Source organism: Argiope bruennichi, chromosome 2 (assembly GCF_947563725.1).
Source record: "Argiope bruennichi chromosome 2, qqArgBrue1.1, whole genome shotgun sequence".
NCBI classification, from domain to species: domain Eukaryota; kingdom Metazoa; phylum Arthropoda; class Arachnida; order Araneae; family Araneidae; genus Argiope; species Argiope bruennichi.
In genome coordinates, this window is record NC_079152.1 from 41,283,215 (window position 1) to 41,309,162 (window position 25,948).

At 26.6% G+C, this 25,948-nt stretch overlaps 1 protein-coding gene across 1 annotated transcript in view; it reads left to right on the forward strand.

The window, feature by feature from the left end:
* Positions 1 to 25,948, forward strand: part of LOC129962173 (inactive dipeptidyl peptidase 10-like) — a gene marked incomplete at its 5' end in the record, with an annotated part of 691,141 nt that overhangs the window by 601,943 nt on the left and 63,250 nt on the right. Inside the window, 3 exons of the mRNA XM_056075911.1 lie at positions 6,111 to 6,231; positions 8,141 to 8,310; positions 20,912 to 21,030. Of these exons, the coding sequence (XP_055931886.1) occupies positions 6,111 to 6,231; positions 8,141 to 8,310; positions 20,912 to 21,030 (410 nt within the window). The remainder of the gene's footprint in view (positions 1 to 6,110; positions 6,232 to 8,140; positions 8,311 to 20,911; positions 21,031 to 25,948) is intronic.

A 25,948-nucleotide genomic window follows, 5' to 3' on the forward strand; every position in this document is an offset into this window, starting at 1 on the left:
TCGCTGCTTAACAAGATATCGCAAAAATTCGAGAAGCTATTTGAACTTTATCGCGAAAAATCGACAAGCTATTTGAACTTTAATTTTTTTGTCGCCAAAATCGTCAAATGTTATCCCAGATATTTGTTCGTTAATCAGTCATTCGTTCAGATTTCGTTAAAGCTCTCTTTACATATATATATATTGCAGATTATCCATGTTTTTACAACATAGCAATTTTACCTTTGTTCCCTTGCTTTTAATGAATTTTTACTGCGACTCAATGTTCAACAAACGTCAACAGTTTTTATCATTTCATCAATCTATCTTGATAATGTATTTATTTTGGAATGGTATTGCATTTACGAATTAATATTTTACATATATTTAATATATTATTTATTGATGGATGCTTCAAAAATATGATATTATATGCTGCCAATAGCATAGATTTTTCTGTTGGAGATGTCCGAAAATAATATATATTTAATTGATACGGAATATAAAACAAAAATCAACATTGAATACTTCATAACATAGCATATAAAAAAAATTGCCTTTCTGCCGTTTTATTTACAATTTCCATTTTACGTAGTTTCCGATTATTTTCTATTTCTGTTAGCTTTCTCGTCCATCTACTTAGTTAAAATATCTTTAACTTCCTTTCTTATAATCGCATTAGTAAAATAAAAGTAGATTCGAATACTTAAAAGATGAAACTTTCAGATAAGACAGTAAACTAAAGTTGTAATCCTCAATCCAAATGGAATATGAAATAATGTCGATCAACAAAAATGTAACATGAATCAGCACTCCATTTTTCAATATACGTACTGATAAACATATTAGTACAAAATACCCAACAACCTTATTTCGAGATATTGACCTACATTCAGAATATCGAACAACATCGTGGAAATATCTTACAATTTCTTGTTTTAATAGGGAATACTCAAATAGCTTAAAACTGGAGAAGCGGTTTTAGATTGACGGTAAATTCTTGGCTTTGAAACAATATGACAATGGCTTTTAGGCTCACATTATGCAATTTAGGCTTTAACTCAATTGAGGGAATGGGAGTATAATGTATCTCGAAAATACTAAAATTCCTACCCCTTCATGCATCGACAACGTCTTCTGAGAAGGGTTGATAATTACATCTTAATTATTTTAATATTTGCTGTTCTTTAACTTATTTCTAACATTGAAAAGAGCTGAAATGAGAAATAATTCAGCTTTTAAATCAGGGTTCAAGTAATTCTTATATATTTTGATATTTAATGTAATACTAATTAAATGGCAATTTCTATAACCGTAATTAAATAAAATTTGTATCAAAAGAGGAAAAGGTCAGTTTCTTTGCAATTTTAAAATTATCCCTACGGATGCTTGAAATGATTTGCATGAAAACCATTTCATTTTTCGCAGTGGGCTTTCTTTATTTAAAAATCTCAAATGATAATATTTTGTGAAAGAACGAAAAAATACCTTCATTTATATGCATATAAAATAGAAAACATATCGAATCTGACTTTATTTGTTGCAGTAAGATGAAAATTTTATAATTTGAACAATTTTCAATGAGACTCGGAAATAAAATTCGTATTGTTCTTCAAGAACAATAATGCCGCAAAGTAAATCTGCATGACATTTTAAAACGATTAGTGATTATTCTGTTGTCGAAGTCCTTTTCTTCTGTCAGTTATATTCTTTCAATATATATTTTATATATTTTTATTTTCTAAACAATTAAAAGATTCATAACTAGCTTAGGAAACTTATAAACTACAAGATAAATATTTAAATGTAGTAAAAAGTATCTGCCACAGAAAACAAAACAACAAAAAAATTGCTTATAAATTGATTCACATCACATAATATTTTATTAAAAATTTATTACAAAGTATTTTTGTGTAATAATACTCCGAATAAAGATATTTTAACTTTATGAAGTTAAAATATCAATGCATTTTACAGTTTATATTGAACACAGATTAAAAAATATAATTTAAATCCGAAATTTTAAAGCAGTGCTCATAAGTTTTATTAAAATTCATAAATAATAATAACACTTCGAAACATTTCTCAATGTTTTAATTAATTTTAATGATATGTGAATTTTATTTAAAAATATATTTTTTAAGGGGGGAGGGAGATTTTAATGTTTTCTGTAATAAATACTTGCCTGACACAAACTCAACGGCATGAAACTGTTAAAAAAATGGTAATCAGCAATATCTTGATAATTCTTTGAAATATAGCGTTCTTTTCTAATCCTTGAAGAGGATAAACATGGTAATCTGTTAATAAGACATTCTATTCAAAGAATAATTCTAAATAGCTTATTTATTTTCTAATAAATAAAAGCAAACTCATTTAATATAAAATAATCAAACAAAGAAACGTTTTAAAATATTTAAACCTGTTACTTTTTTTGAAGATTTTTTCATAGCTTCAATAGACTTAAATAATTAGATCTGAATTTAAATCAAACAAATTCAAGAAAAGTAAATTAGCTAAATGCCTTGTACTCCCCTCTGACTTAAATCAAAGAAAAACTGTATTTTGTTTTTCTTTTAGAAACACAAAGGAAGAGCTCTTTAATATAAATAAAATTGAAACGCCTTTGTATTTCTTTTATATAAGTAAAGTGGAAATCTTTTGAATTGAAAGCAACTAGGAAATTGAAAGAAAATCTACAAGATTTGCGATAACTTCGTCACTCAACTTCCCTTTTACTCTGGTAAAAGAGCTTTCAGATAATGATTTCAGATTTCAAATAAAAATTTGAAAAGTAAAAGCCTAAAAATAATTTTAAAAAAGGATATTCTTATCGCATTATATACAATATGAAACAAAAAGTCTCGTGCTTCTATTTGCCTCAAAAATTTTGCTTATAATAAATTTCACGAAGGAAATCTTATTTAATGGGTATGTTTTTTAAGCCCTGCTTTTATATTCAAATTCGAAATATGGTTTGGATAAATATATTTTGTGATTTAAATTGTGAAGAATAATTTTGTGATTTAAAGTTGAAAGAAAATATTATCTTGGCATCATACTTCATGAATTTCTTTAATTTTAAATGATTGTACATATTAAAATATTGTATCTCAAAAGTCTTATCGTATGAAAAATTGTATCTCAAATACAAAAAATTATTGTATCTCAAATTGTATTGAAATATTGTATGACAAATATATACTAAATAATTTTATCTCAAATTATTGTATCAAAATGTAATGACCTCAAAAATGTTCATAAAACGTTATTATATATAATATCTATGTTTCTTAAATCAGATGCCATATTAAGATAGAAAGACCTATTTCATAAAATGTTTTTTTTAATGAATCCTTTCTTTTTATAAAGTAAAATAAATATTACAATGAAAAAAAACTGAGAAGAGAAAATATGAAATGAATCAATAACAAACTTTTAAATTTATAAGCTATCTATGGATAAAATAATTGACAAAAATAAAATAGTAAATCAAGTTGAAGTGAACACAGAAAAATTTAACAATAATTTCGACTATAATAAATTTGCCGAATGTAAAAGATATTCACCTAAATAAAATTAATTTCAACTAAGTGTCAAATGTATTCAAAAGAGAAGAACAGTAAATTGAAAGATAAAGAATCCAGAAATACAATTCTATATCAAAAAATATTGTCATAGAGAAGCAATAATTTTTCGTTTTTTGTCTGTATTTATCTGTTCATATTTATTCCATTCTTATTAAAATTTCATTTGTTTGGATATTCTTTGCATTCTTCACCATCTATAGAATGGTTTCTCTAAATTATTTTGGATATTTTGTTCTATGTATGCTTCATTCTAAACTTACATTTAATTATTTCTTCTAAAAACTATTCGAGACAAGTCTGATAGTTTAGTTATTTATTTTTCTTGATACATATTAATTATGTTTGATGTAATATTGTTCTTCCAGTATATATTTGTATATATTAGATGTTTGTTTTCGAAAACGAAATCCATTTAAAAAAATTCTACATTTTTCTAGATTTTAGGCATGAATTTACTTTTCTGAAAACTTTGAGATTTCATTCTATACATCAATGATGTATCAATGACTGAAAAGGAAATTAAATAATCGAAATTCTTATTAGAATTTAATTTCAAATAGTGGCAAAGATTTTAAATATATTTGAAGCAAACTATAAATTTAAGACTAAGGAGGAGAAAAATATAACAATATTTTGTCTCTATCTGAAAGAAAATTCTAAATTACAACTGTATTATATTCGATAAGTGATTAATTTGTATATAAAACATGTGTGGAACAATTTATATCTATTTTTTAATAAGAATAATGTGATTAAATATATAGAAACTGTATTTAACTGAAATTCAAAAGCATAATAATATTTCTTGCTGTTGTTTAGTAAATAGATGGTACAAAGTCAAAAGTGATTAAGAAAAAAAGCAATAAATAATGAATCTTGATGTAGGAAACATACTTTATTTATTGTATTTTAGTTTAGTTTTTCTTAGAAGAATGTATTTTGAATCTTAACAGCTTTGCATTATACGGATAGTAATAAATTAGTTGACTGGGAAATGATATTACAAATATAATTAATCTTTATAGTACCTTTACACAGGAATTGAACTTCTTTCGAAGTCAGCACCTCCTAAAAAATCAACATGTTTCGTCATTTCTTAAAGTCGAAATGATTTGAAATAATGATCAAAATGATTTGGGTCAAAGTAAATGATGAACAAATGATTTGAATCAAAATAAATGATGAACAAATGATTTGAATCAAAATAAATGATGAACAAATGATTTGAATCAAAGTAATGGAAGTTCTTACTGAAATTCTCATGCTTTCTTTCTATCTTCGACTTTCTGAAACAGAATGAATTTTTAGGAGATTAAAATTCACTCTAAAGATAAATACTAGAATATGAAACTTAATGTTACTTTGCAGCTTTTAAATATGTAGATCATAGATCATTTATTTGAGATCAGATGTTAAAATTTGCTCAAATTCTAGTATTATTTCAGTGTACAGATAACAGAAATAAAATAACAGGACTTCCAAGAAAAAAATATTTACATAAATATAATAAACCATAAAGAAAATTGAAAAAATACTTGCAATTCAAGTCTGATTGAATATTGGCGATGGTTTTCATACATTAATAGGCATGCAGGTAATATGTACACTTACTAAAAGTCCTGAAAAATCGGAATAAAAGTTTTTCAGCTATTGAAATGAATTATCAATTAACATTTTTTAAAAATAAAATCTTTTAATTAAAATTATATTTTGAAATTCCTGCATGTAATCGTTTCATCTGAAGCCGAATTATAATCATTTATGATTCGAGAACAAATTATTGTTAATATTAATTACCATAATAGGTCATCTCTTATTGTATGTAAAAGTCAAATCATACAATTTGCTTTAAAAATAAAATAATCATTGTAATGAAAATTACTGATAAGCCTATTTATGTTCTGAATAAAAAAAAGAATGGAATTTTTATGTGTTTTCATTTTTTTGCTGCAAAGGTACTATAAAGATTAATTATATTTGTAATATCAAATGAATATAATTGAATTGACCTCTCAAATGAATATAATTGTATTTTTTCGTAGTCCATTGGTATACAAAAGCACTTCTTACTTTATCAATATATCTTGCATTAGTTATAGAACCAGACCGACATTTAATAAAAAATCCGGCTTTGAAATTGCAAGCCGCTGTAACCTGATGGTAAAGGCTCAGCTGCGGGACCGGATGATTACATGTTCGAGGTCCGATTCCACCGAACAACCGTCGTGTAAGCGGTTCATGTTCTGGTGCATGTTAATACATCGAGGCCAAACGTCCTTCCGCTTTTGTGCTATGGTAACTTGGAGTGGAGGTTGACACTTCAGGTGCTGTCCTCGTCATCTGATCGCTGTTTCAAATTACGAAATCAGTTCCAAAAAGAACCTAGTATTGCTTTAAAACGTGATGTTTATATAATGCATCACTTGTATAATACGATACTTATATAAATGTGTATGGAAAACGTTTTATTATTTAAAATGTGAAATTATACTAATTAATTGAAGCCTCATTTTTATGTACAACTTTTACTGATTTTCACAGGCTTATGTTTATAAAAACAACATCTACTATGTACCGAAGGTGAATGGGACGCATTATGCTGTTACAAACAATGGAGTTGAAGGAATTATTTTCAATGGCGTCCCAGACTGGTTATATGAAGGTTTGTTGACTTTTGTTCCTTTTATTTTATATCGCCTAAGGAAAATCAAAGTTCCAACTTTTATTTAATATTTAGAAAAGTAAATAATCGCGCGTTCCCTTTTCTTTCCTTTTTCACCAAATCAGTATGAAATAAAAATATATTTATATTATATAGCAAAATAAATTTAATGTAGAAAAGCGTTATTCAAATATCTCTTTCCACTAAAAGCTTAAGCAAACTTCAATTTGAAAATATTTAATACTGTTTTGAATTTCCACTGGAATATATTAATATCAAAGGTTTCATTTTAAAATATCCCAATTTTAAATAAATGATTTTTTTCGACAAATAAAAAAAAATCATTTATTAAAAGTTCTTATTCAAAAATCAAAACAGTTGTAAGTTTTTATGTTTTATAAACTCAGATGAAAGAATAAAAGTAGAAAAAGTTACTCAGACGGCAACAGTTATTTTTTAAAAAGTATTTTTCTAAAATTTAGATTTTGTTTAAAAGTAACTTCAGAATATATATAATTTATATACAGTACACTCGATTATCCGTGGAATTGGGTGGCGCGGCCGCCGCGGATAACAAAAATCGCGGATAATCCGAAAAATGCTAAAAACGGGTATAGTAAAAGAGAAAACAGTCATTCCAACTTTGAAAAATTGTTTTATGTACAATAAAACGTAAAATAAACAGCAGAAAATGATTAAATAAAGCTTAATATTTTAGTATATCACTCAAAACTAGCCTAAAATGCATTTTGTTAATGAAAACAGAAAAGTGCTTTGTACTTACGAGAGGCGTCAAGGATGCACAGAAAAATTAATACATATGTACTGTTTTAATACTGTAATGTATTATGTAATTACAAAAGCATAACTGTAAAACTACACCTTTTTGAAGAAATCAGTCATTTGTGTTTGCTTCTTGCTTTGGAAGCATTTTCTCTTTGCTTGGAAGCAAAAAAAAAAAAAAAAAACTTAGTGCGGCAGTCCGCACTAAGTTACTCCGCGGATAACCCGCCCGCGGATAATCGGGAGTCTACAGTATAAGGATAATTAATCGAATTTAATAACCAGTTAGTTCGCCCAAAGTAATGAATTTTCTGGTTGTTAAACTATTAATATTTAATGCAGTTATCAAAATTACCCTCAGTTATTTGATACCACATAAAATATAAATTTAATGAATTCATTCAACTAAAAAATAATTAAATGAAGAAATTAACAAATTTTTTATTTTTATCGCAGTATCTTACGAGGGATTCTTGCCCATCATATGTATTTCATTATAAATAAATATGAACTTCGATTAACATTTTTTATCATTGTGAGGGTCTTTCTGCATAAAGATAAAAGCAGTTTAAACTCCGATGCATACATTTTTAAAAACAGATAGATTCACTTATCTTCATTTAACGTGATACTTGCATATCCGCAATTTTTATGATAATATTGAATTTAGCTTACAAATGAAATCGTCTTCGTTATTACTAATCATGGTGAAAACTTCTAATTGCATTATAATACAAAAAAATCGACATTTCAATGCTCGCAGAAGTTTGTGAAAAGAACAAAAATAAAGGAAAGAAGATATCACAATCTAATTAAAAATTCAAAGTTTGGTAAAGATTTTTTAATTTTGATACTTGTTGGAAATTCATTGAATGATCGAATGACTACAATTCACCGAATGACTACAATCAATTATATGTAACTGAAAACTCAAACTATATTTCCTACTTTGTTATTCTAAAGTAATGTTTTTATGATAAGTCATTTTCTTTTAAGTATTTACCATATGTTACCTTAAACATTGAAATTAAGGTTTTCCTTTTTATCTTACTTGAAGTATATCGCAATGATCTGCATGTTTTGTTCATATTGTTTTCTTTAATTTATGCATTCTCTTATTTTGCAGAAGAAATACTGAAATCAAATCGAGCTCTTTGGTGGTCTCCAGATGGTAATCAGATATGTTTTGCTACACTTAATGACACAAAAACTGGGATCTATTACTACAACTGGTATGGAAACCACAATGATAGCACTAATGTTCTGGCACAGTTGAAATCAATCCGTTATCCAAAAGTAAGTTCAATTTTTATTGAAATATTAAAATATAAAAAAAAATATTTCCTATTATAATTTTCAGATTTCAGTTTTCGGTTTTGAATAGATTTTCAACGAATTTTGGAAAATCAAAGCAGAATCTCTAATTTCTGTGCAAACTTGAAAGTTCAGAAATTATTCTAAATACCAATTATATTTAACTAATTATAAATTATATTTATCAGAAAATAATGTTAATGTTTTTGAGATTCAAGTATATTATGTTCTATTTGTTCTATTTTTTTTAGTTTATTATTAAAGTTTATTAGCAATTAACCTTTAATGTTAAAACGTTTGTCAATCACATTTTCTTGTAAGAAAACTTGTTTTTTATAGTAAAAATTTTAAGGCTTTTAGGGCTGTTATTTTTTTGAGACAGCTGTTATCCGCTGGAGGGTGTTTTTTGTTAGAACCTTCAGTGGATAGCATGAAGTTGAAATTCAGTGCTCAATCATTTTCTATTTCGATTGCATATAAAGAGCATGCAACAGTTTACGAAAATCGAAATGGAGGGTATACGCTTTATGTATGGTATAAATGTCGGTGACAGAAGGACTCTGATCTGGTATTATACAATCAGACATCTGTCACATCTTCAAATGCAGGTAATTACCACCAGAACATGTGCTAATTCTCCACATTTGGTGATATAACACATCTTTGTTTTCGAATTGGCCCCATAATCTGTGTGTATACGAACATTAGCATCGGATATGTTACAAGGTGGCCCCAAACGACATGAACCAACATTCATATTTAATATTATATTATTAAATATGGAAAATATATTATAATACATGTCGAGTATTGTTTAATATCTTACAGTATTGTGCAATGTACGTGTGCTTCTAGGGACACCTACCTATGTGGTGGAGACATTGTGTCGAGTGAAAGTAGTTCCTAGTTCTAGCTTTCCAGATATCCACCATGTTAATGTAACATCTCAATTCAGTGCGGCATCCATTATATAGGGAATGTTTACAGCCATATTATATACAACAGATTCAGTCATTACAACCTAACTTGCAACCACTGAGGCAATGACCTTGCAAAAGACCTTATTATCTTTTACTTTCTGGTACATGGGGAAATTCAACTTGAGCTCGGCTTTCCGTCCTCCATTCTATTCGTGGACTAAGTCAATTCTAGTAGTGAATGGATTTTTAATTAACATTTTGTCCAAGTGTGCAGTTTTTATAACTAAAGAATTATATGTCCATAAGTTGCCCTACAACGATTATCTGGGAATATAAGGGAATGCACATTTGGTTATTGTTAATCGGGCTATGCGTTTCACCATCTCTGTTGAATGGCAGGAAATGTCTTTTCCAAGAGCTAATATCACAATTACTTGACATTATTTCCATTTCATGACACTGCTTAAATACATAAAGGTTATCGTTGAAGAAGCATGAAATGTGTTATGTTATATATATTTTCTTCATACTGTGCATAATTACTTCAGCAGCTAGTTTGCGCCTTTTTGGAGGAGTCTTCCATATAAATCATGATCGTCATATATAATCTAATTGAATTTTTTTGTGTAGGAAGCCCAAAAGACTACGATCTACGATATCTCCATTCTTTCTGAAACTGACTTTTTATCGTAGAAATCTCCATTGCAGTTGTGGCGGCGATTCCTACGATGAAGACGGATTTTGAGTCTTGTTTTGAAGTTTGACTTACACAGTTTAGTTTAGCACAAAGTACCTATAAATAAAGAGTTTTAAATAAATTATAGACATGACATTTCTGCATCTTCATTATACAGATCAGGTCAAATATTTCTATTCTATTCAATTTTATTTTCGTATTTTCTATCTCATCTAAAACTTTAAAGCTGCATTTTATAAAAATTATATATATATATATAAACTCATGTATGAACCTTTTCAGAAAATTATGCATAAAACAAAATTTTAAAAGTACATAAGTTCTTCAAAAGTTTCTAGCAGATTTTAAATTCATTGCTAGAATAATCTTAAAAGAACACTTTCTTGAAAAGCTAATTTTTATCTAAAAAAAAAATGATTTTCTAGATAAATGTCTTCTTTTTAAAAATGCAACAACTCAAATATTTAATAAAACTATAACAGAGAATTCTATCCCAATTCCTATAAAGTTCTCTATAAAAACAATTTCATCTTTCAAATCAAATATGAAGTAAACCAAAATTTTGCAATATTCAGTTGTTGAAAAAGGCAGACGATGTTTATAAATTAAGTTTGTATTTCAGAAATAAAATGTGTTAAGAAATTCAAACAATAATTTTATTAAATTGCTTTTTATATAAATTTTAAAGGTGACTGAAGAAAGCAGAATAAAAAATTGCATGTAGAATTTCAATTCTATGAACAACACTACAAAATTTTATCTTATAAATATTTATTCAAAAAGAATTCGTCCTTCATAAAAGTTAATTCATTTTTCTCTTTAGAAATAGATTTTCATTTAAGTTTATTTTAAAAAGAAGTTTCTCATTTATCTTTATCTGTAGAATATCAGTAGAAAGTAATATAATTTAAAATCAGTAGATATCTCTTCTCTTCCTGATGGTTTGCTTCTATTTGATCATATGAAAATGTTTACATATTATAGGATATTATTATTCTAAATCGCTTTTTGAAAAAGCAAACTATCGGCAAAATAAATAAATTTTATCACTTAATTTTAGGAAAAATTGAAAATAATGTAAGAATTTTTAAAGAGTCGAAGGAAATATTTATTCAGTTACAGTCATTTTTGTAAAAATTTGTTGAAATCCCAATACAAAATATGCAACAGATAAAATATCAAAAATTTAATCTACGGGACTTTATAGTATATTTACAGCCGGAAAGAGCAGTCATTCTCAACATAGGATACATTTCAAAGAGTTATAATATCCAAAATCATTTGAATATACACAATAATTTTCCATCATGAATATTTTAAAATTTTTCGATTTTCTTTGAAAATTAATTTTTTTGTAGTTCTCATCTTCACGATGTAGAGAAATAATGCAGTTATAGAAACCTTAGTGACACATTCTTCAGTGAAATGTGGTGCGAGTAGAAGAATATAAATGTAAAAATAATCGGTCAATTTTTCATTATTTGTCCATCTTCTGTGATTAGTGGAAAATTGTAGATTTCAGCAGTTTAAAGAAAAGAAAAATAATGATATAAATAGATTTTAAAAAATTGTGTTTACAAATACATCGTCAGCAATAAGCTTAAAAGGTATAATTTTTTTTCAATTTTTGCTTTGTTTTCTGATTATTTAAGTGATAGAAGTTTCGAATCGATTTTTCCGCAATTTACTATAATAATATAAGCTATGAATGGACATTTGATTTAATTAATTCATTAACATAAATAATTCGGAAATTATTTATAGATTATAATGCAATCTGAAAACTTAAATGTATCTTCTAGCACTTTAAGAAGTATAATAAATATCGATTGCATAAAGCTATCTTTGCAAACATTATACATATTGAATTTGACAAAAAAACTCTTATAATATTACTTAGTGAATATTAAAAAAAATAAATTCTTTAAATGAAAATAGTATTAATATGAATATTATTTAATCAATATCTGAATGAAAGAATTGGTGGTGTGATATATTTTATTACATGTCAAATATTAATATCAAAATGAATTAGTTATCAAATATTACATATTATAATAACTGGAAAGGCTTACGCTTTTTTTCGATCACCTTTTATTATGTACTGATAAGTTTTGTCATTTTTTTTAAATTTAGATAATTATAATTTTGTTTGTTTCTTGTATTGTAATCAATGCTAATTTTATTGCAGAGATTGCAATTTTCATTTTGAAGTTATAGTCACAAAGTGTTAAAGCGGAATTTCCAATATTTCAATTGCAATGAAATACAATATCAGCTCAATCGAAACCTTTATTTTACTCAAATTTCGACATATAAAGTAATATGGAAAAATTTCATAGCTTTTTAAGCATAATTATATATTTATTTCTATATTACGATACTGTTTTCTAGTTTACGGTCAATATGTAGGCAATTCCTTGACTGAAATGGAAAAAAAAATAATGTAATGATTTCAAAATTTAAAAAAAATATAAAAATACAAGATATTCTTATTTATATAATTTTAAATTTGAACTGGCTTATCCATTATCCAAAGAATTCTTAAACTACATTGTGCATATCAAAAGTTGTATAACACCTTATTTTTGATGGCACGCTAAAGAATGTTGAATATAAATGCAAAATGGGAATTAGTTTTTGTTTCAATCTCTTTTGTGAAGATGTATATATGTATTCTGTTTTTATTATTTACTATTTGCTATAGTTTATAAAATATTAACAATTTAATACATGATAGAAGTTAAATTTACGAATTAAAAATAAATATTTCAAAGTTATCTTTTCTTTGAATTACTCCACTGAGGATGCATTAGTTTTTATTCAGAGAATTCTATCATGATTATGCATCAATTCTGATTATTATTTACCTGGTATTCAATTAAAAAAAATTAGAAATGTTTACATAATGAGATTATATATCTTACAGAATGTGACTATTTATGCACATTGAATAGATAAATTTTCATTTTCTCTAAGGTTCAGTAATTTTATGCAATATATTTGTGTTCTCTAAACATTTTTACGAGTTAGATTGGTGAATTCGGTGAACAAAAGCAATTTAAAATTTCGAAAGATCTCTTCATGATGAAAGCTCAATTTCATAATGTTGAGACATTCTGAGAAGAAGGAAATAGATTACTATAATCTATTTGAAATAGTTCCGCTTTTTATACAAGGCATAAATCTTGAAGGCAAAACTTTCTTTGGTCTTATAGGAAAATCAACAAATGCTGTATTCAATAAAGCTTTTATTGAATAAATTACTCATACACAAGCATTAAAGCTTTTGTATGAGTTTTATACCACTTTCAAAAATACTGAAAATTATAGGATTTTTATCAACTTTAAAATTTAATAGTTTTATTTCAAAAGAATCGATTAAATAAGTAGCGCTTATTGAAAACTTATTGTAAGAAATGCAGCATCGCAATTCTTTTAATAGGATCTTTAATAAAAATGTTCAAAACATGCTAAACAGACATTTCCAACAAATTGTAAATATATTTCTTCTTTAAAAATGATTTAATACATTAAAATAGATGTTTATAATATTATTTGGAAATTGTAAAGACTATTTGCAATGAACTACCTTTCATTTCTAGAAAACAAAAAACAAAACAATAACAACAAAAATAAAAAAAGAAATTATTCTACAATCTTCTTTCTTGATTTGCCGATTATTTTTAACAAATTTATTATTTTAAGAATGCCTGATTTTGAAATAAAATGTTTTAACTTGCATTATATAGGCAGTTAGGAATAAATAATATATATATATATATATATATATATATATATATATATATATATATATATATATATATATATATATATATAAGAATTGTTTACAGGAAAAAGTCTGAAAGAGAAATTTAAAAATTAATTCAAACATTATAACTTTTGTAAAGTGTATATGAAAAATATTTACCCGGTTTAAAATTCAATCATTTTCAGATTCAAACAATTTAATTTGAAATAATTGAAGAGAATAAAACAGGAGCTTGAATTCAATTTGTTTCTCAGACGAGAAACTTTCAATTGAAAAGGGCACTTCGATCGCAACGATCCTTATTTTGTGTCTCTCTTTATTCGATTAAGTGATCAAAAACAACTACATTCAGCTAAAAACATATTTTTAGTTCGAAATTTTTTGTTCGCAAACGAATGTACATCTATAAAAATGAATAAATGTGTTTGTTACTGCTATAAATTTTTAAAACATTGGGATTAAAAATCACTTCTTTTGAAAATTAAGAAAATTTCTCAAATTTAATTCCACATAGAAATGCACGTAGAACGTCTTTATACATTTAAAATGGTGAAGTTGTTGAATTTCTGTTATTCATTATCACCTTGTAATTTAATATAAATTTTAATTTTAAGCTGAAAATTTCTAGAACACTTTTCCTTCACAGAAATATTTTCCATGAAATTCAAATATCTAATTTCAAGGAAAATATGTTAGTTAAGATTCAGATAATGTTAACAAATAAAGCGAAAAAATAATTATTTTAATTTCAGTTGGTAAAATTTTCTGATATTAATTGAATTTCAAATTTATATTGAGTTACAGACTAATCGTGGCCATGCGCAAATATATATATATATATAACATCATCATTGTAAGTTAGCTGATGTTTTTATTATAAAACATTAACACTTTTTTATTTATATTAAAATATATATAATTTTTTAATTATCTATAATAATATATTAAAATGTTTATAGATTTTAAATTAAATGCTTGCATATTTTGTAAATAAAGAAAATATTATTCAAACGTTTTTTTTTCCTAATAACAAAATAAAATTAGCAAATAAAACTTTAACAAACTCCTAAAATCTTCCTAACTTTTATAAATTTTTTCAGTAATATTTTTTCGATTAAAATATTCCTACTAAAGTTATACATAATAGGAAACTAAATATTATGAAACATAGAAATACATTATCGTCATAGGAAACTATATATAAAGAAAAATTTTCTTACAAAAATTAAACTTTACTAAACACAAGCAACTTCGTTAATAGGCGGCAGTTGTTTTAAAAGGAACAGTTCTGATTTGATGTGTTTTGTCCCCTGGACTATTGATCAATTACTAAAATGAGTGGCTTTTCAATTCAAGAATCCAAAGAAGTTCTTTAAGAAGGGAAAGGCACAGATATTCAAGTGACAAATAGCACTAATTTTGATAGCGAAGTAAAGGATTTTTCACAGATATGTTATTTTTGGCACGCTTAGCGTTTTTCACAAAATGGCTCATTGTATTGAAGTCTTTTGTATTCTATCGAACTTCGATGTTCATTATTTAAATTGGTGAGAACATCAAATCTATATCAAATTCAGAATTTGATGTTTTCTGCACAAAACTGAATATTCCAAATTATGCATCGATTCGATATTTTTTGAGGGGGTGGGTAGTATTTTGCTCTCTTTTGCAAATATATTTCACTGGATTTACTTTGGAGAATATCGAATATTTTACTTAGATGTATGTAGCTTGCGAGTTTTATAGTATAAATGGTTTTCTTTTTACAAAAATGTATTTTTGTTAGCAATTAAATATAATTTTCAAAATTTTTATTCCGGTTTCTCAGAATTACGAAGTGATTTTAAGAAATGTTTAAAAAGAAATTATTTCTGCTGAAGTTATTTCCATCATGAGATGTTACATTTGATATCATGGAAATAGAATTGCTTATTGTATTTCCATTTACTATAACTATCTATCTATCTATATCTATCTATCTATCTATCTATCTATCCATCCATATATATTCATTTTTAAAAGGAATTGACGAGAATTTTATAATTTTTTTTCAAATGTTTGATACTTTACTTCCAGCGTATATGTTCTATGCTCCAATGTAATAATAAACTAGGGTTTAAATATATTATGCTTAATTCATCTATGTAGGAAATTGACTTATTTTAGAGATAAAAGATAATTTCTTAATATTTATAGCTTCATTGGCATTCTATTGTTCATAGATAGCTTTCTCCATTTATGTACAATAGAATGCCATTATAATTCCCAACAGATCTTGTAATAAATATATACATTATTTTAAAATAAAATATGGATTCTTTTTTTCTTCTTTTTTTAAGAAAAGTTACAAATACGATTCCCTCACACACTTGTGAAAATAAAATAAATAAGCCTTCCTTTTTTCAAGCGAACGCCTAAGTTTGAAATTAAATCTATTATACTTGGAATGATGTTCTTTTCATTTTGTTATTAAAGAAACTTCCCTTTACAAATACAAACTTTCAAATTCACCTTTCTTTTTTATAAAAAAATAAATAAATCTTAAGAGAACAATAACAATGATGTCTGGAGAAACTCGGTTTTTATAAAAAAGGAATATCTTCTACCAGTTTCTGCTGGTTGTTCAATGATTGTAGCAATCAGGCTTTGGTTTCCTTTTCTTATTGAAGTATTTCAAAGAAAGCTGAAAAAGAAGTGATCCCGATAGTCAAATGAAGAACAAAAATAATTAGAAAGGAAAATAAATCGTTTTGAATTTTTTAACATTAAAATCGCATTATTTTTGCCTCTATTCAAATCTGTCTTACACAGCCATAATTGATTTTGGAGAGGTCTATCGAATTTCATTTATTTATATACGTATAAACATTATATTTTCATTTAATTTAGAAATAAATTCATTTAGATTCATTGGTAATTATAATTATATAAAATTATTTTCGATAATGTGTAAATCAATTATTTCGCTATTAAATAATTGGATAAAATTATAATTGCTAACTTTCGCATCACAGTGCCCGATTATTTCCTCTTTCAATTTCAGATTAGAAAAAATTTAAGTGAATTAACCGAACGTTATTTCGTTTAATCATATGAAAATATTATATTGCTAAGAAATATACATATATATACTATTTTCTGTTTCTCAATTGAACGCAAAAACATTAAGATCTGATCTACCGATTTTAAGATTAATAGTCTAACTTTTATTTAAATAAAAAAATAGTACTTTACAAATTTAATGATTTTAAAATTATATGTTATTTTTCAAACAAATTTTAAAAAGACATATTTTTCACAAATTAATTATATCTACTTAATAATAATGTGTTAAATTTTTCCTAATTGTGACTCATTTATAAATGGAATAAACAAGGTTTGATGCAACAGTCCATACTTATTAATAAGATTTATCTCGGATTCTAATTGGAACATCAAAATCCGTTTTCCTAGAAATGGGCACAGATAATCAAATGATGAAATGTGCTAATTAAAGCATTCCGAAAAAGGGCGTTTTATATTATAATTTGTCATAACAGTACTGCTCTTGCCGCTCTTGAAGAGTGTTGTTTTTGGAGTGGGGGAATATAGAATGTATTTGATGCTAAATAACTATAACGAGCTTCGATATTTATTTTTAAATTTAACATTCAAAATAATTATATGTTTGAATGATTCTCTTGTATTATTGATACTTAATTTTGCTTTGCTAGAATGCTTGCTTATTTCATCAGCTTAATTGTGCCATAAACATGTTTCAGAGTGTTTTTTTACTTTTTCGTATACATAGTATGGAGAAAGTTTAGTAATAGTCAAAAAGTAATTCGAATTCATTCGAGATTTTGACGAATCTCCACGTTTTAGACTTCCCTGATCACAAAAAACATTGTTGTTCCATTTGTTGTATTTTCGGTATGCATTTGTTGCAAATATTTTTTATAAATCTGTGATATTGCATTCCACTCAATCAAATAAGGAAGGCAGTTTTAAAGTTATTTTTGATGAATGCCATGGTCTCCGGTTTAAGCTAAATTTGGCGAAAAATTAAGGTTTTATAATATATCTAAAAATGATATCTTCATTAGGAGCTGAGATCTGAAATGCTTCTAGAGGAACTTGTAAATATTCTTGATAGGTTGTGAAAAATGAAGCAGTCACACGAAAAATGAATTATCTCGCCCTACTGTTGTTCACGGAATGATTTGCTATTGTAATATTGTAGTGGGTGTTTAATTATGATCTGCGGTTTTCCCATACATTGTTGATTTTTCCCAATGCTATATTTATGTATATTTAAATAAATTTCGCTATATTAAATTCTTTGTTTTCTTATGGAATAATGCAACCCCAGGGGGGGGGCAACTCGAAATGAGGATGAGATGCTTCCGGTATGGTGGTTGGATCTCTCCATCCTGGTAGGTACATAAATAGGTGAGGATATGGCTCCTCCCATCGATGGCGGAACGTACTTCCTTCAGGAAGGGTTGTACCGTGGGCGGTGACGGCATTTAGGACTCAACCACAGTTCCTGCCATTTTTGCTGTTGCGGCGATCCGGTCATTCAGTATTCTTTATCCGTTTGACTTCGGGCGGGTTGGAGAGTCAGTGATATGACTTATGGAATAATGAGTCTGTAATAGTTTCGAGCTTGTTGCATGTCTTGTATCTTACACTCATCAAACGGAATTCCGTAAGAATATTGAATTCCAAGTATTTTATCACCCCTCAAAATTTGGAGCAAATATTCTGAATATCCTTCACACTCCTATACAAAGAATATGTAAAGTTATGAAGTACTTTTTCAAACTACTTCAGTTTTAAAGGAAACAATAAAGAATTGCTTAAATACATATTTTCAAAAAGGAAAAATCACAATTAATATATGTACTTTTTCCATAAAAAATAGATATCAAATGATTTTTTTTCTGTCAGACAATAGTATTTCTTTCTTTATGAATTTCTATTGATTTACTGTAATATCCAGGTAACACAGCTTTAGTACAATATTTTACGATATTATATATTATAATTCAATATTGTAAAATATTGTGAATATTGTTTTATATGTTAAAATATTGCACCATATATATGTGCTACTAGGGTAGAGGGCCGATTAAATAGCATTAAAAATTATATTTTTCATTGCAAAATATAAATATTCATGGAATATTATAAAGATAGGCCAAAAATAACCGGAGTTTAAAGTTACAGGATGCTAGTAGCTTATAATTCAGACAAATTTATCAGTCTCGCAATGTTCAGGAGAAAAAAAGAATTCTGAACATAAATAGTATAAGTTTCTGGGCAACAAAAGTGAAAGCAAGCAGTCAAGAATGCGAGATGAAATCCAAAATAAAATGAAATGATGTCTAAAATTTTATTCGACAAAAGAAGTAAAATATCTGCATATTTGAATAGATAAGTATTTGGAATAGTTCCTTCTTTCGATAAAGAAAGTTTCAAATTGGCAATTTCGGTTTGAAAAAGGTGCAGTTTCCTTGGAAAATTTCAGTTCTCATGAAAGGAAATGTTCTCTTATTATTTTTTTCATAGAGACATTATTATTGATGGTTAAAAAAAAGAAAATGTGAAAACGCATTAGATTTAAATAAATTGCAGTTGGTTAAAATTGTCTTTTAAGCAACAATTTATAATGATTCGGACATAGATACATGACTTTGTCCTTCATGTTTAAATATATATATATATATATATATATATATATATATATATATATTATCATAATTAGAAATCTGTTCTGAAAATTTACTAGTTAAATATATGTTCTGCTCTTGTTCCTGGTAGCAAGCAATTTTCCGAAAATGAAGAGGTAAAAAAAAAAAAGACAGTTAAAGCCTGGATATCTTCATGTATTCAAGACTTTCTATTATTTAAGCATGCAAAATTATCTAGAACATTATAACAAATGTTTAAGCAAATGTGAAAATTAAGTAGGAAAATAGAGAAACATGAAAAAAATTAAATTAAAATAAAAGCTTTTTGAAATATATTATTTCAAAAGAAATCAGAAAACACTTTCCAAGTAACTTTGAATTTGTTAGTAATTTGAGGTCGGATTTTAAAAATTTCATATTATTTACAAACAACTTTTATTTCGGGATGTATACGCATTTCTCTGATTTTAAAAAATGTGATTAGGGAAAGTAAATGTTTGAACGCAGTTTATAAGGAGGAAGTAACCAAATGAAATAAATTATTACGTTTTATAAAAGTAGGAAATTGAACAATTAAATACCATTTTAGTATATTTATACTACTTCGTTTGGTTCAAAAGTTTATTATTAAAATTTGTGAACTTATCATTGCTATAATCGGCTATTTCTACTAGCATCTCTTTACAGATGATTTCCTGTATGTACAAAGTTTCCTGTATGTATCTTAGAAGATGAAATTTCGTGGTGAATAATGGCTGTCGAAGTTAAGGTTATATTTATATAAAAACACTATAACATGTTCAATATAATTTTAAAAGTTTTCAGGCTAAAGAAAATTTGAAATTTTTGGTTCAGAGAGAAGAACGAATAATGGTAATCTAACTAAACTGGATTCGATGAATTTATTAGAAGCCGACGAAACTGGAAGTTGTGTCAAACCAGTTTATGGCTACATACGTGTTTGTGGGAGTGGAAATTATGCATTTGCTATTGGAATAATATGCATCAGGTTTAAAAAGATACTTTTTTAATGCATCGAAATATATAGATTTCAAAAATAATTGCCCTTTCATTTATGGCACAAGCTCCAAATGCACTGCTGTAATTATTGCTAAAATATGTGTATGTATTTATGAATGTTTCTTTCGTCATTCAAAATCCTTGATCAAGATGCTATAACAAGTACTAAATAAGTGATTTTAATGAAAAATGTTAATTCTCATGTATGCTCAGGAAGACAAATATCATATACCATGGCATTATCTTGATATAATGCAAAGTGCATGATGAATCCTTAAAACCAAATAATTCTAACAAAACTATTCCTTATATCACGGCACATATTTAATAGCTTTCTTATAACACAAGTCTTCCAGTTATACATTTTCTATACGACATGGTGGAAAAATAGTAACAATTCTCAAACAGAGCAGTATTCTTACGCAATAGGAACAGCAACTACGTTGTAAAATCTTTTCTAATGCATAATGAGTTACATAAAATATTTTTTTCCTTTCAGGCTGGACACGAGAATCCTACAGCTGTATTGTGGGTTGTAGATGTTCGAAGCCCGAGCAGAATAATACACAGAGACGTAAAGCCTCCGAGGGAAGTACAGGACCAACTTGTTCACGTATGGTAAGTTGCAACATTTCACAAAACTATATAATTCAATTAATTCTAATTTAATTATCTTATATATCATCTATTCCTGAATTTATTTCTTGGCATCGTCCAATTTAATCTCCAAACTGATTACATGATATTGTGGTAAGTAGTGATATTTCAGAATTATTTGAATCCTGAAAATATATTTTGGAAGCCATGTGTACGTTTATCGATATCGCAAGCATGTTGTTGTTGTTGCCTATCCCCAGGATCAGCAGGGTTAGATCAGGTCCATGATATTGTGCACCCTAAAAAAGTCCAAAAGCATCAGTAGACTGTTTGTCATATCCCGTCTGGTAAGCCCCATGCAGGGAGGGATGTGTTCAGGTGAAGTCTGCACCTTAGAGCAAATGGTGCGGCGAGGGGGTGTTCCTCAGTGGAATGGGTGATGTACGCCGGGAGTTTTACTCCTTGTAGGGCCACCCTAGGCTTGAAGGCCATTCCATTATACCCAGCTAAGGTCTGCAGGCACCGGAGGTGAGTCAGTCTTCTACCCTTGGTGCTCCAGACTTTGACCACAGAAGCTGCTTATTTACCGCATCCATGGTTACGTCGCAAGCATTATTACGAGTGAAGTTATACTCTGCAGCAAAAGTTTATAAAATATACCTTTTAGCAAAGCGAAATGGTACACTAAAACTAGTAACAAATATATAATTATTCAAGCCATATTCAGCATGCATTCAAAGACATATTAAGAACAAAAATTACTTATTAGTTATTATTAAAAATTACTTATTATTCCAATTAGGTAACAAAATGGAGTATCAGGTATCTCAAAAGTTTATAGGATATATGTCACTTCAACAGAAGTTGCGGACACAGTGTTCTTAATAGTTTAAAATATTTCATTTTATGGTATTAATAGTCAATGGGAGGAAAATGCCATCTTGATGAATCAGAATTTTGCTTTCTTTAGCACTATTGTTCTGCTATTTTTCCAACTTTGAAAACTAATTAAACATAAAATAAATAATATATATTTTTTTAAATTCTTACTTTTAGTGTAAATTTTTAAAAAGTGTTGGCAAAAAAAAAATCGTCGAAACAAAACAAGTATTCTGTGAACACAATTTATAGAACATTTTAGCAAAAAATGCTATCGGATTGAAAATATACTCATAAACTGCATTGATTATTCTCTTCCTAGCAGTCATAGTAGAGAAACAAGTTAAAGTTTTAAAAGTAATTATATTATATATTTCGTGGCTGAAAAATCTTAAAGGATTAAATATGACTTCAAAGTGCCATATATGTGTTTAAGCTAAAAAATAAAAATTATAAAAATGTTATATTTTGGAGTTTTATAAAAGATATTTATATAATACTTTCTAAGATTTAAAGTATGGAATATTCCTGTTTTTGGCATATTACATCATAATTCAAAAAAAAAAATGAAGAATTACTGAAACTTTTATAAAAGTATTGATAATCTTTCGATAAATATAAATTCAGCTTAATATATCAAACTGGTTGTTAATAATGTTGCGTTAAAGTATTTTATATAAAATAAAAGAAAATTGAAAAAAGTATTTTAGTCCGTCTGTCAAGTTATCGAGCATTAGAGTGCTCTGCTTTGCTTTATAATACCAGAGTTAGCCTGTGATAAATGAGATGACTGAACATTTTACCAGATGCCAGCTATTCTATAAGAACTTAGTTTCAAATTATGTAGATGATAATTTTTGGTGTTATTTAAAATAAAGGATTCTTCGCCATTATTGAAAATTTCAAATAAACTTAAGTTAGGAAAAAATAGAATACGAATTCGGAAGTTAAATATATTAGTTTTAAAATAATTTTCTTCCGGATGCAAATATCTATATTTATAAATCAAAATTATTCATAATACTTATGCTCAGTTATTAGAATTCCAATTATCAACTCAATAAACCCTAGTTAAAATATTCACATTCTATCTGAATATGAATCAGTCTAAACTTCAATCGATTACGCGATATTTTTTCATATTGATATCAATACAAATTGTAAAAAAAAATGTTTGAAAATACTATAGAAAATAGTAAAAAATTACTTCAAAGAACTTCAAAATTTATAATTTTTGTCTAAAGTACATGAGATTAAGGTTCTAATAGAATTGTCATCAAATACTGATATCTTCAATGAGCATAATGATAAAATGGTGCAAATTATCAGGTGAATATTTTTTTAATGAAAAAAATATGAAACAACTATTATGTGTTCTAGGTTTTAGCAATATAATATATATATATCAATTTAACAAAAAATTATTGATTTTTAAAATTATTTTTTAAAATTTAATATTTTAGCAAAGTTAATATTCACCTAAGTTCCTAGAAACAAAAAGAAAAAAGTGCATTTTAAAAGAGGCAGGCATGCGTTAACGAATATTCCAGTTAAAATAAGAATAGGATGAGTTTTTAAAATCGAAGCTTGTTATATGGTACTTATTAAAGTTTATGCACAAACATTTAATTTACTAGAATGAAATTCATACTTGAGTGAGCTATCGATATAAGGATTTCGAAAGAAAATTTTCCATTTCCAGAATAATTCAATGAAAAAGTTTACATATAGTTTAAATGTAACATACGTTAGCTGTAAAGCAAAACACACACGCACACTCACATACTCACAAACATACATTTTTCTGAAGAAATTTATGATAGCTTCTGTTAAATGCAAATTACGGGTTTATTTCTCAAATCAACCACAAAAGTTTGATTTTCATTTATAACTTCTCATGTCCGAAATTTTAAATTCCAAGAAACTGTCATATGTAAAATAGTAAATCAATAAAACTGATCTCGGAATTCATGATTTGATTTGTAAAGTTTTGGATTTAAATGCGAAAAGTTGATGAAAGTTTGTTATACTGGATATCTAAAGGCTTCTACCTTAAGCTAATTTCTCTGGATCAGCAAATTATTTCAACAACCTTAATTATTCGTTTCGATAAATAAATGCACCATAATATTTCATTAAATGTTTTGGATTATGCTACTTCTGGATTTCGTAGAAAAGGCAATGCGCAACGAGGCAGATTTACAATAAAGTATCATCGTAAAAAGTTTATGAATATTTCTGTACTTTTAATAATTTGATTATTTTTTCCATTTTTCATCCCACTCATACTTTTTCAATTATAAAATAGAGTAACGACGATTGTCTGACGGCTTTTAATTATGAAAGAAGACTGAAGGTTCAAAGTTAGATTTGTATCGAATTTTCATCTTGTGTGCAATGGTTATATTTATGGTCCTTTGCTGTCTTAACACTTTTAACTTAAAAATATCCGTAGATCATGAGTCCAACTAAAATTATAGAAGCTGATGTTTGTAAAATAATAAATTAGATAAAATGCAACTTCAAAACAAGAGTTATCTACGGAATTCCCACAAATATGCAAAAATCATTGCTTCGACGATTTTTCCCACAAGCAGATATTCATTTCCTAAAGCACTTTCACACTTCATTAAAACCGCTTCTACAGGAAATCAGCAAATTTCCCAGGTTGCAGGACCGAAGCATTATATCTTAGATCATTTATGCTTATCCGGGTTTAAGGATATTTATAAAAGATTTTCTAAGAAATTGAGTCATTCTTAGGTTCCTTAATATTGTTTATGAATGCCAGGCCTTTATAAACAATATTATAGGTAGTATTTATAGGTAGAAAAATATTATAATATCGGCAACGAGGCTAAATCATTATAAAAATCTAATGTCCATATATATAGATATATCCTAACCACTAACTTTTGAACAATTACAAAAATATAATAGTGTGTTCTAAATTTAAATAATTTAAAGTGAATTAACTTTAAAAAAATACATTTAAAGAAAGAGAACATAAAATATTTAATTATAATTCCTATATTTATCTTTTTAAAAGTGAATTCAATTGAAAGTTTTTTTTATAAAGTATTTGATGCAATTAAATTCTAATATATTAATACAAATAAAATTTCATTGTTAAAAGTTAATTGTTTGAAAAATAGTTTCCTAGAATTCACTGTTTTCTTAAACAGTATCCTTCTGATGCTATTATTTAAACGGGTTTGAAGACTCATATATTTTTCAAATTGTTCATGTTACTTTGAAATAATAAAATCTATCTATTCTTGTCTCTAGTGTAGTTTAAGCAAAATAAGTTACCAATGAATAACATCCACATGTAAGACCGACATGTGTGAAGAATAGATAACTTTCAATCCCAAATAATTTTCATCTGAAATAAAACACGAATATAAATTTTTAATTCATTTTTTAAATGACATCACCACTTACAGCAGAATCCGTATTTAATTGTACTGGATCTTTTTCAAATCGATTCAAATTAAAGGACAACTTCAACTGTTGTCATCCATATTATCGCTACTACACGTATAAAAAATAAATAAAACGCACAAAAGCAATAAATAAAAAATAAATAAAAAATAAATAAAAACGTATAAAAGGAAATATCTTTTAAAGAGTTTGAAATGTACAGGTTTTTATATCAGTTTTAAGATTTTCTAAAGTAAAAGTAAATACATTTGTTTGAGTATATATTAAATAGATAATTCTCTACATTTTATTCTACTCATTTTTAATAAAGATTAATAAATTATGTCCTTTAACTTGCATTAAATAATATGTATAATAATTTTTAATCAGTAGTAGTTTGTACATTTATTCTGCTACGCAACCTGTGATTTTTTCAAAGTTTTATTTGCTTTATATTTTTGTTTGATTATTTTCTTTATTCTGGGTACAAGATGTTTTGCAAACGGAAATAAAACTAATAAAATTCTGAATCATTTGGATCTTGAAATTAAATCTGGTTCTTACTTGCATTTCAAGAAAAATTTGCACACGGAAATGTAATAATAAAAATAAAGCATTATAAAAATTGTTAAACAAC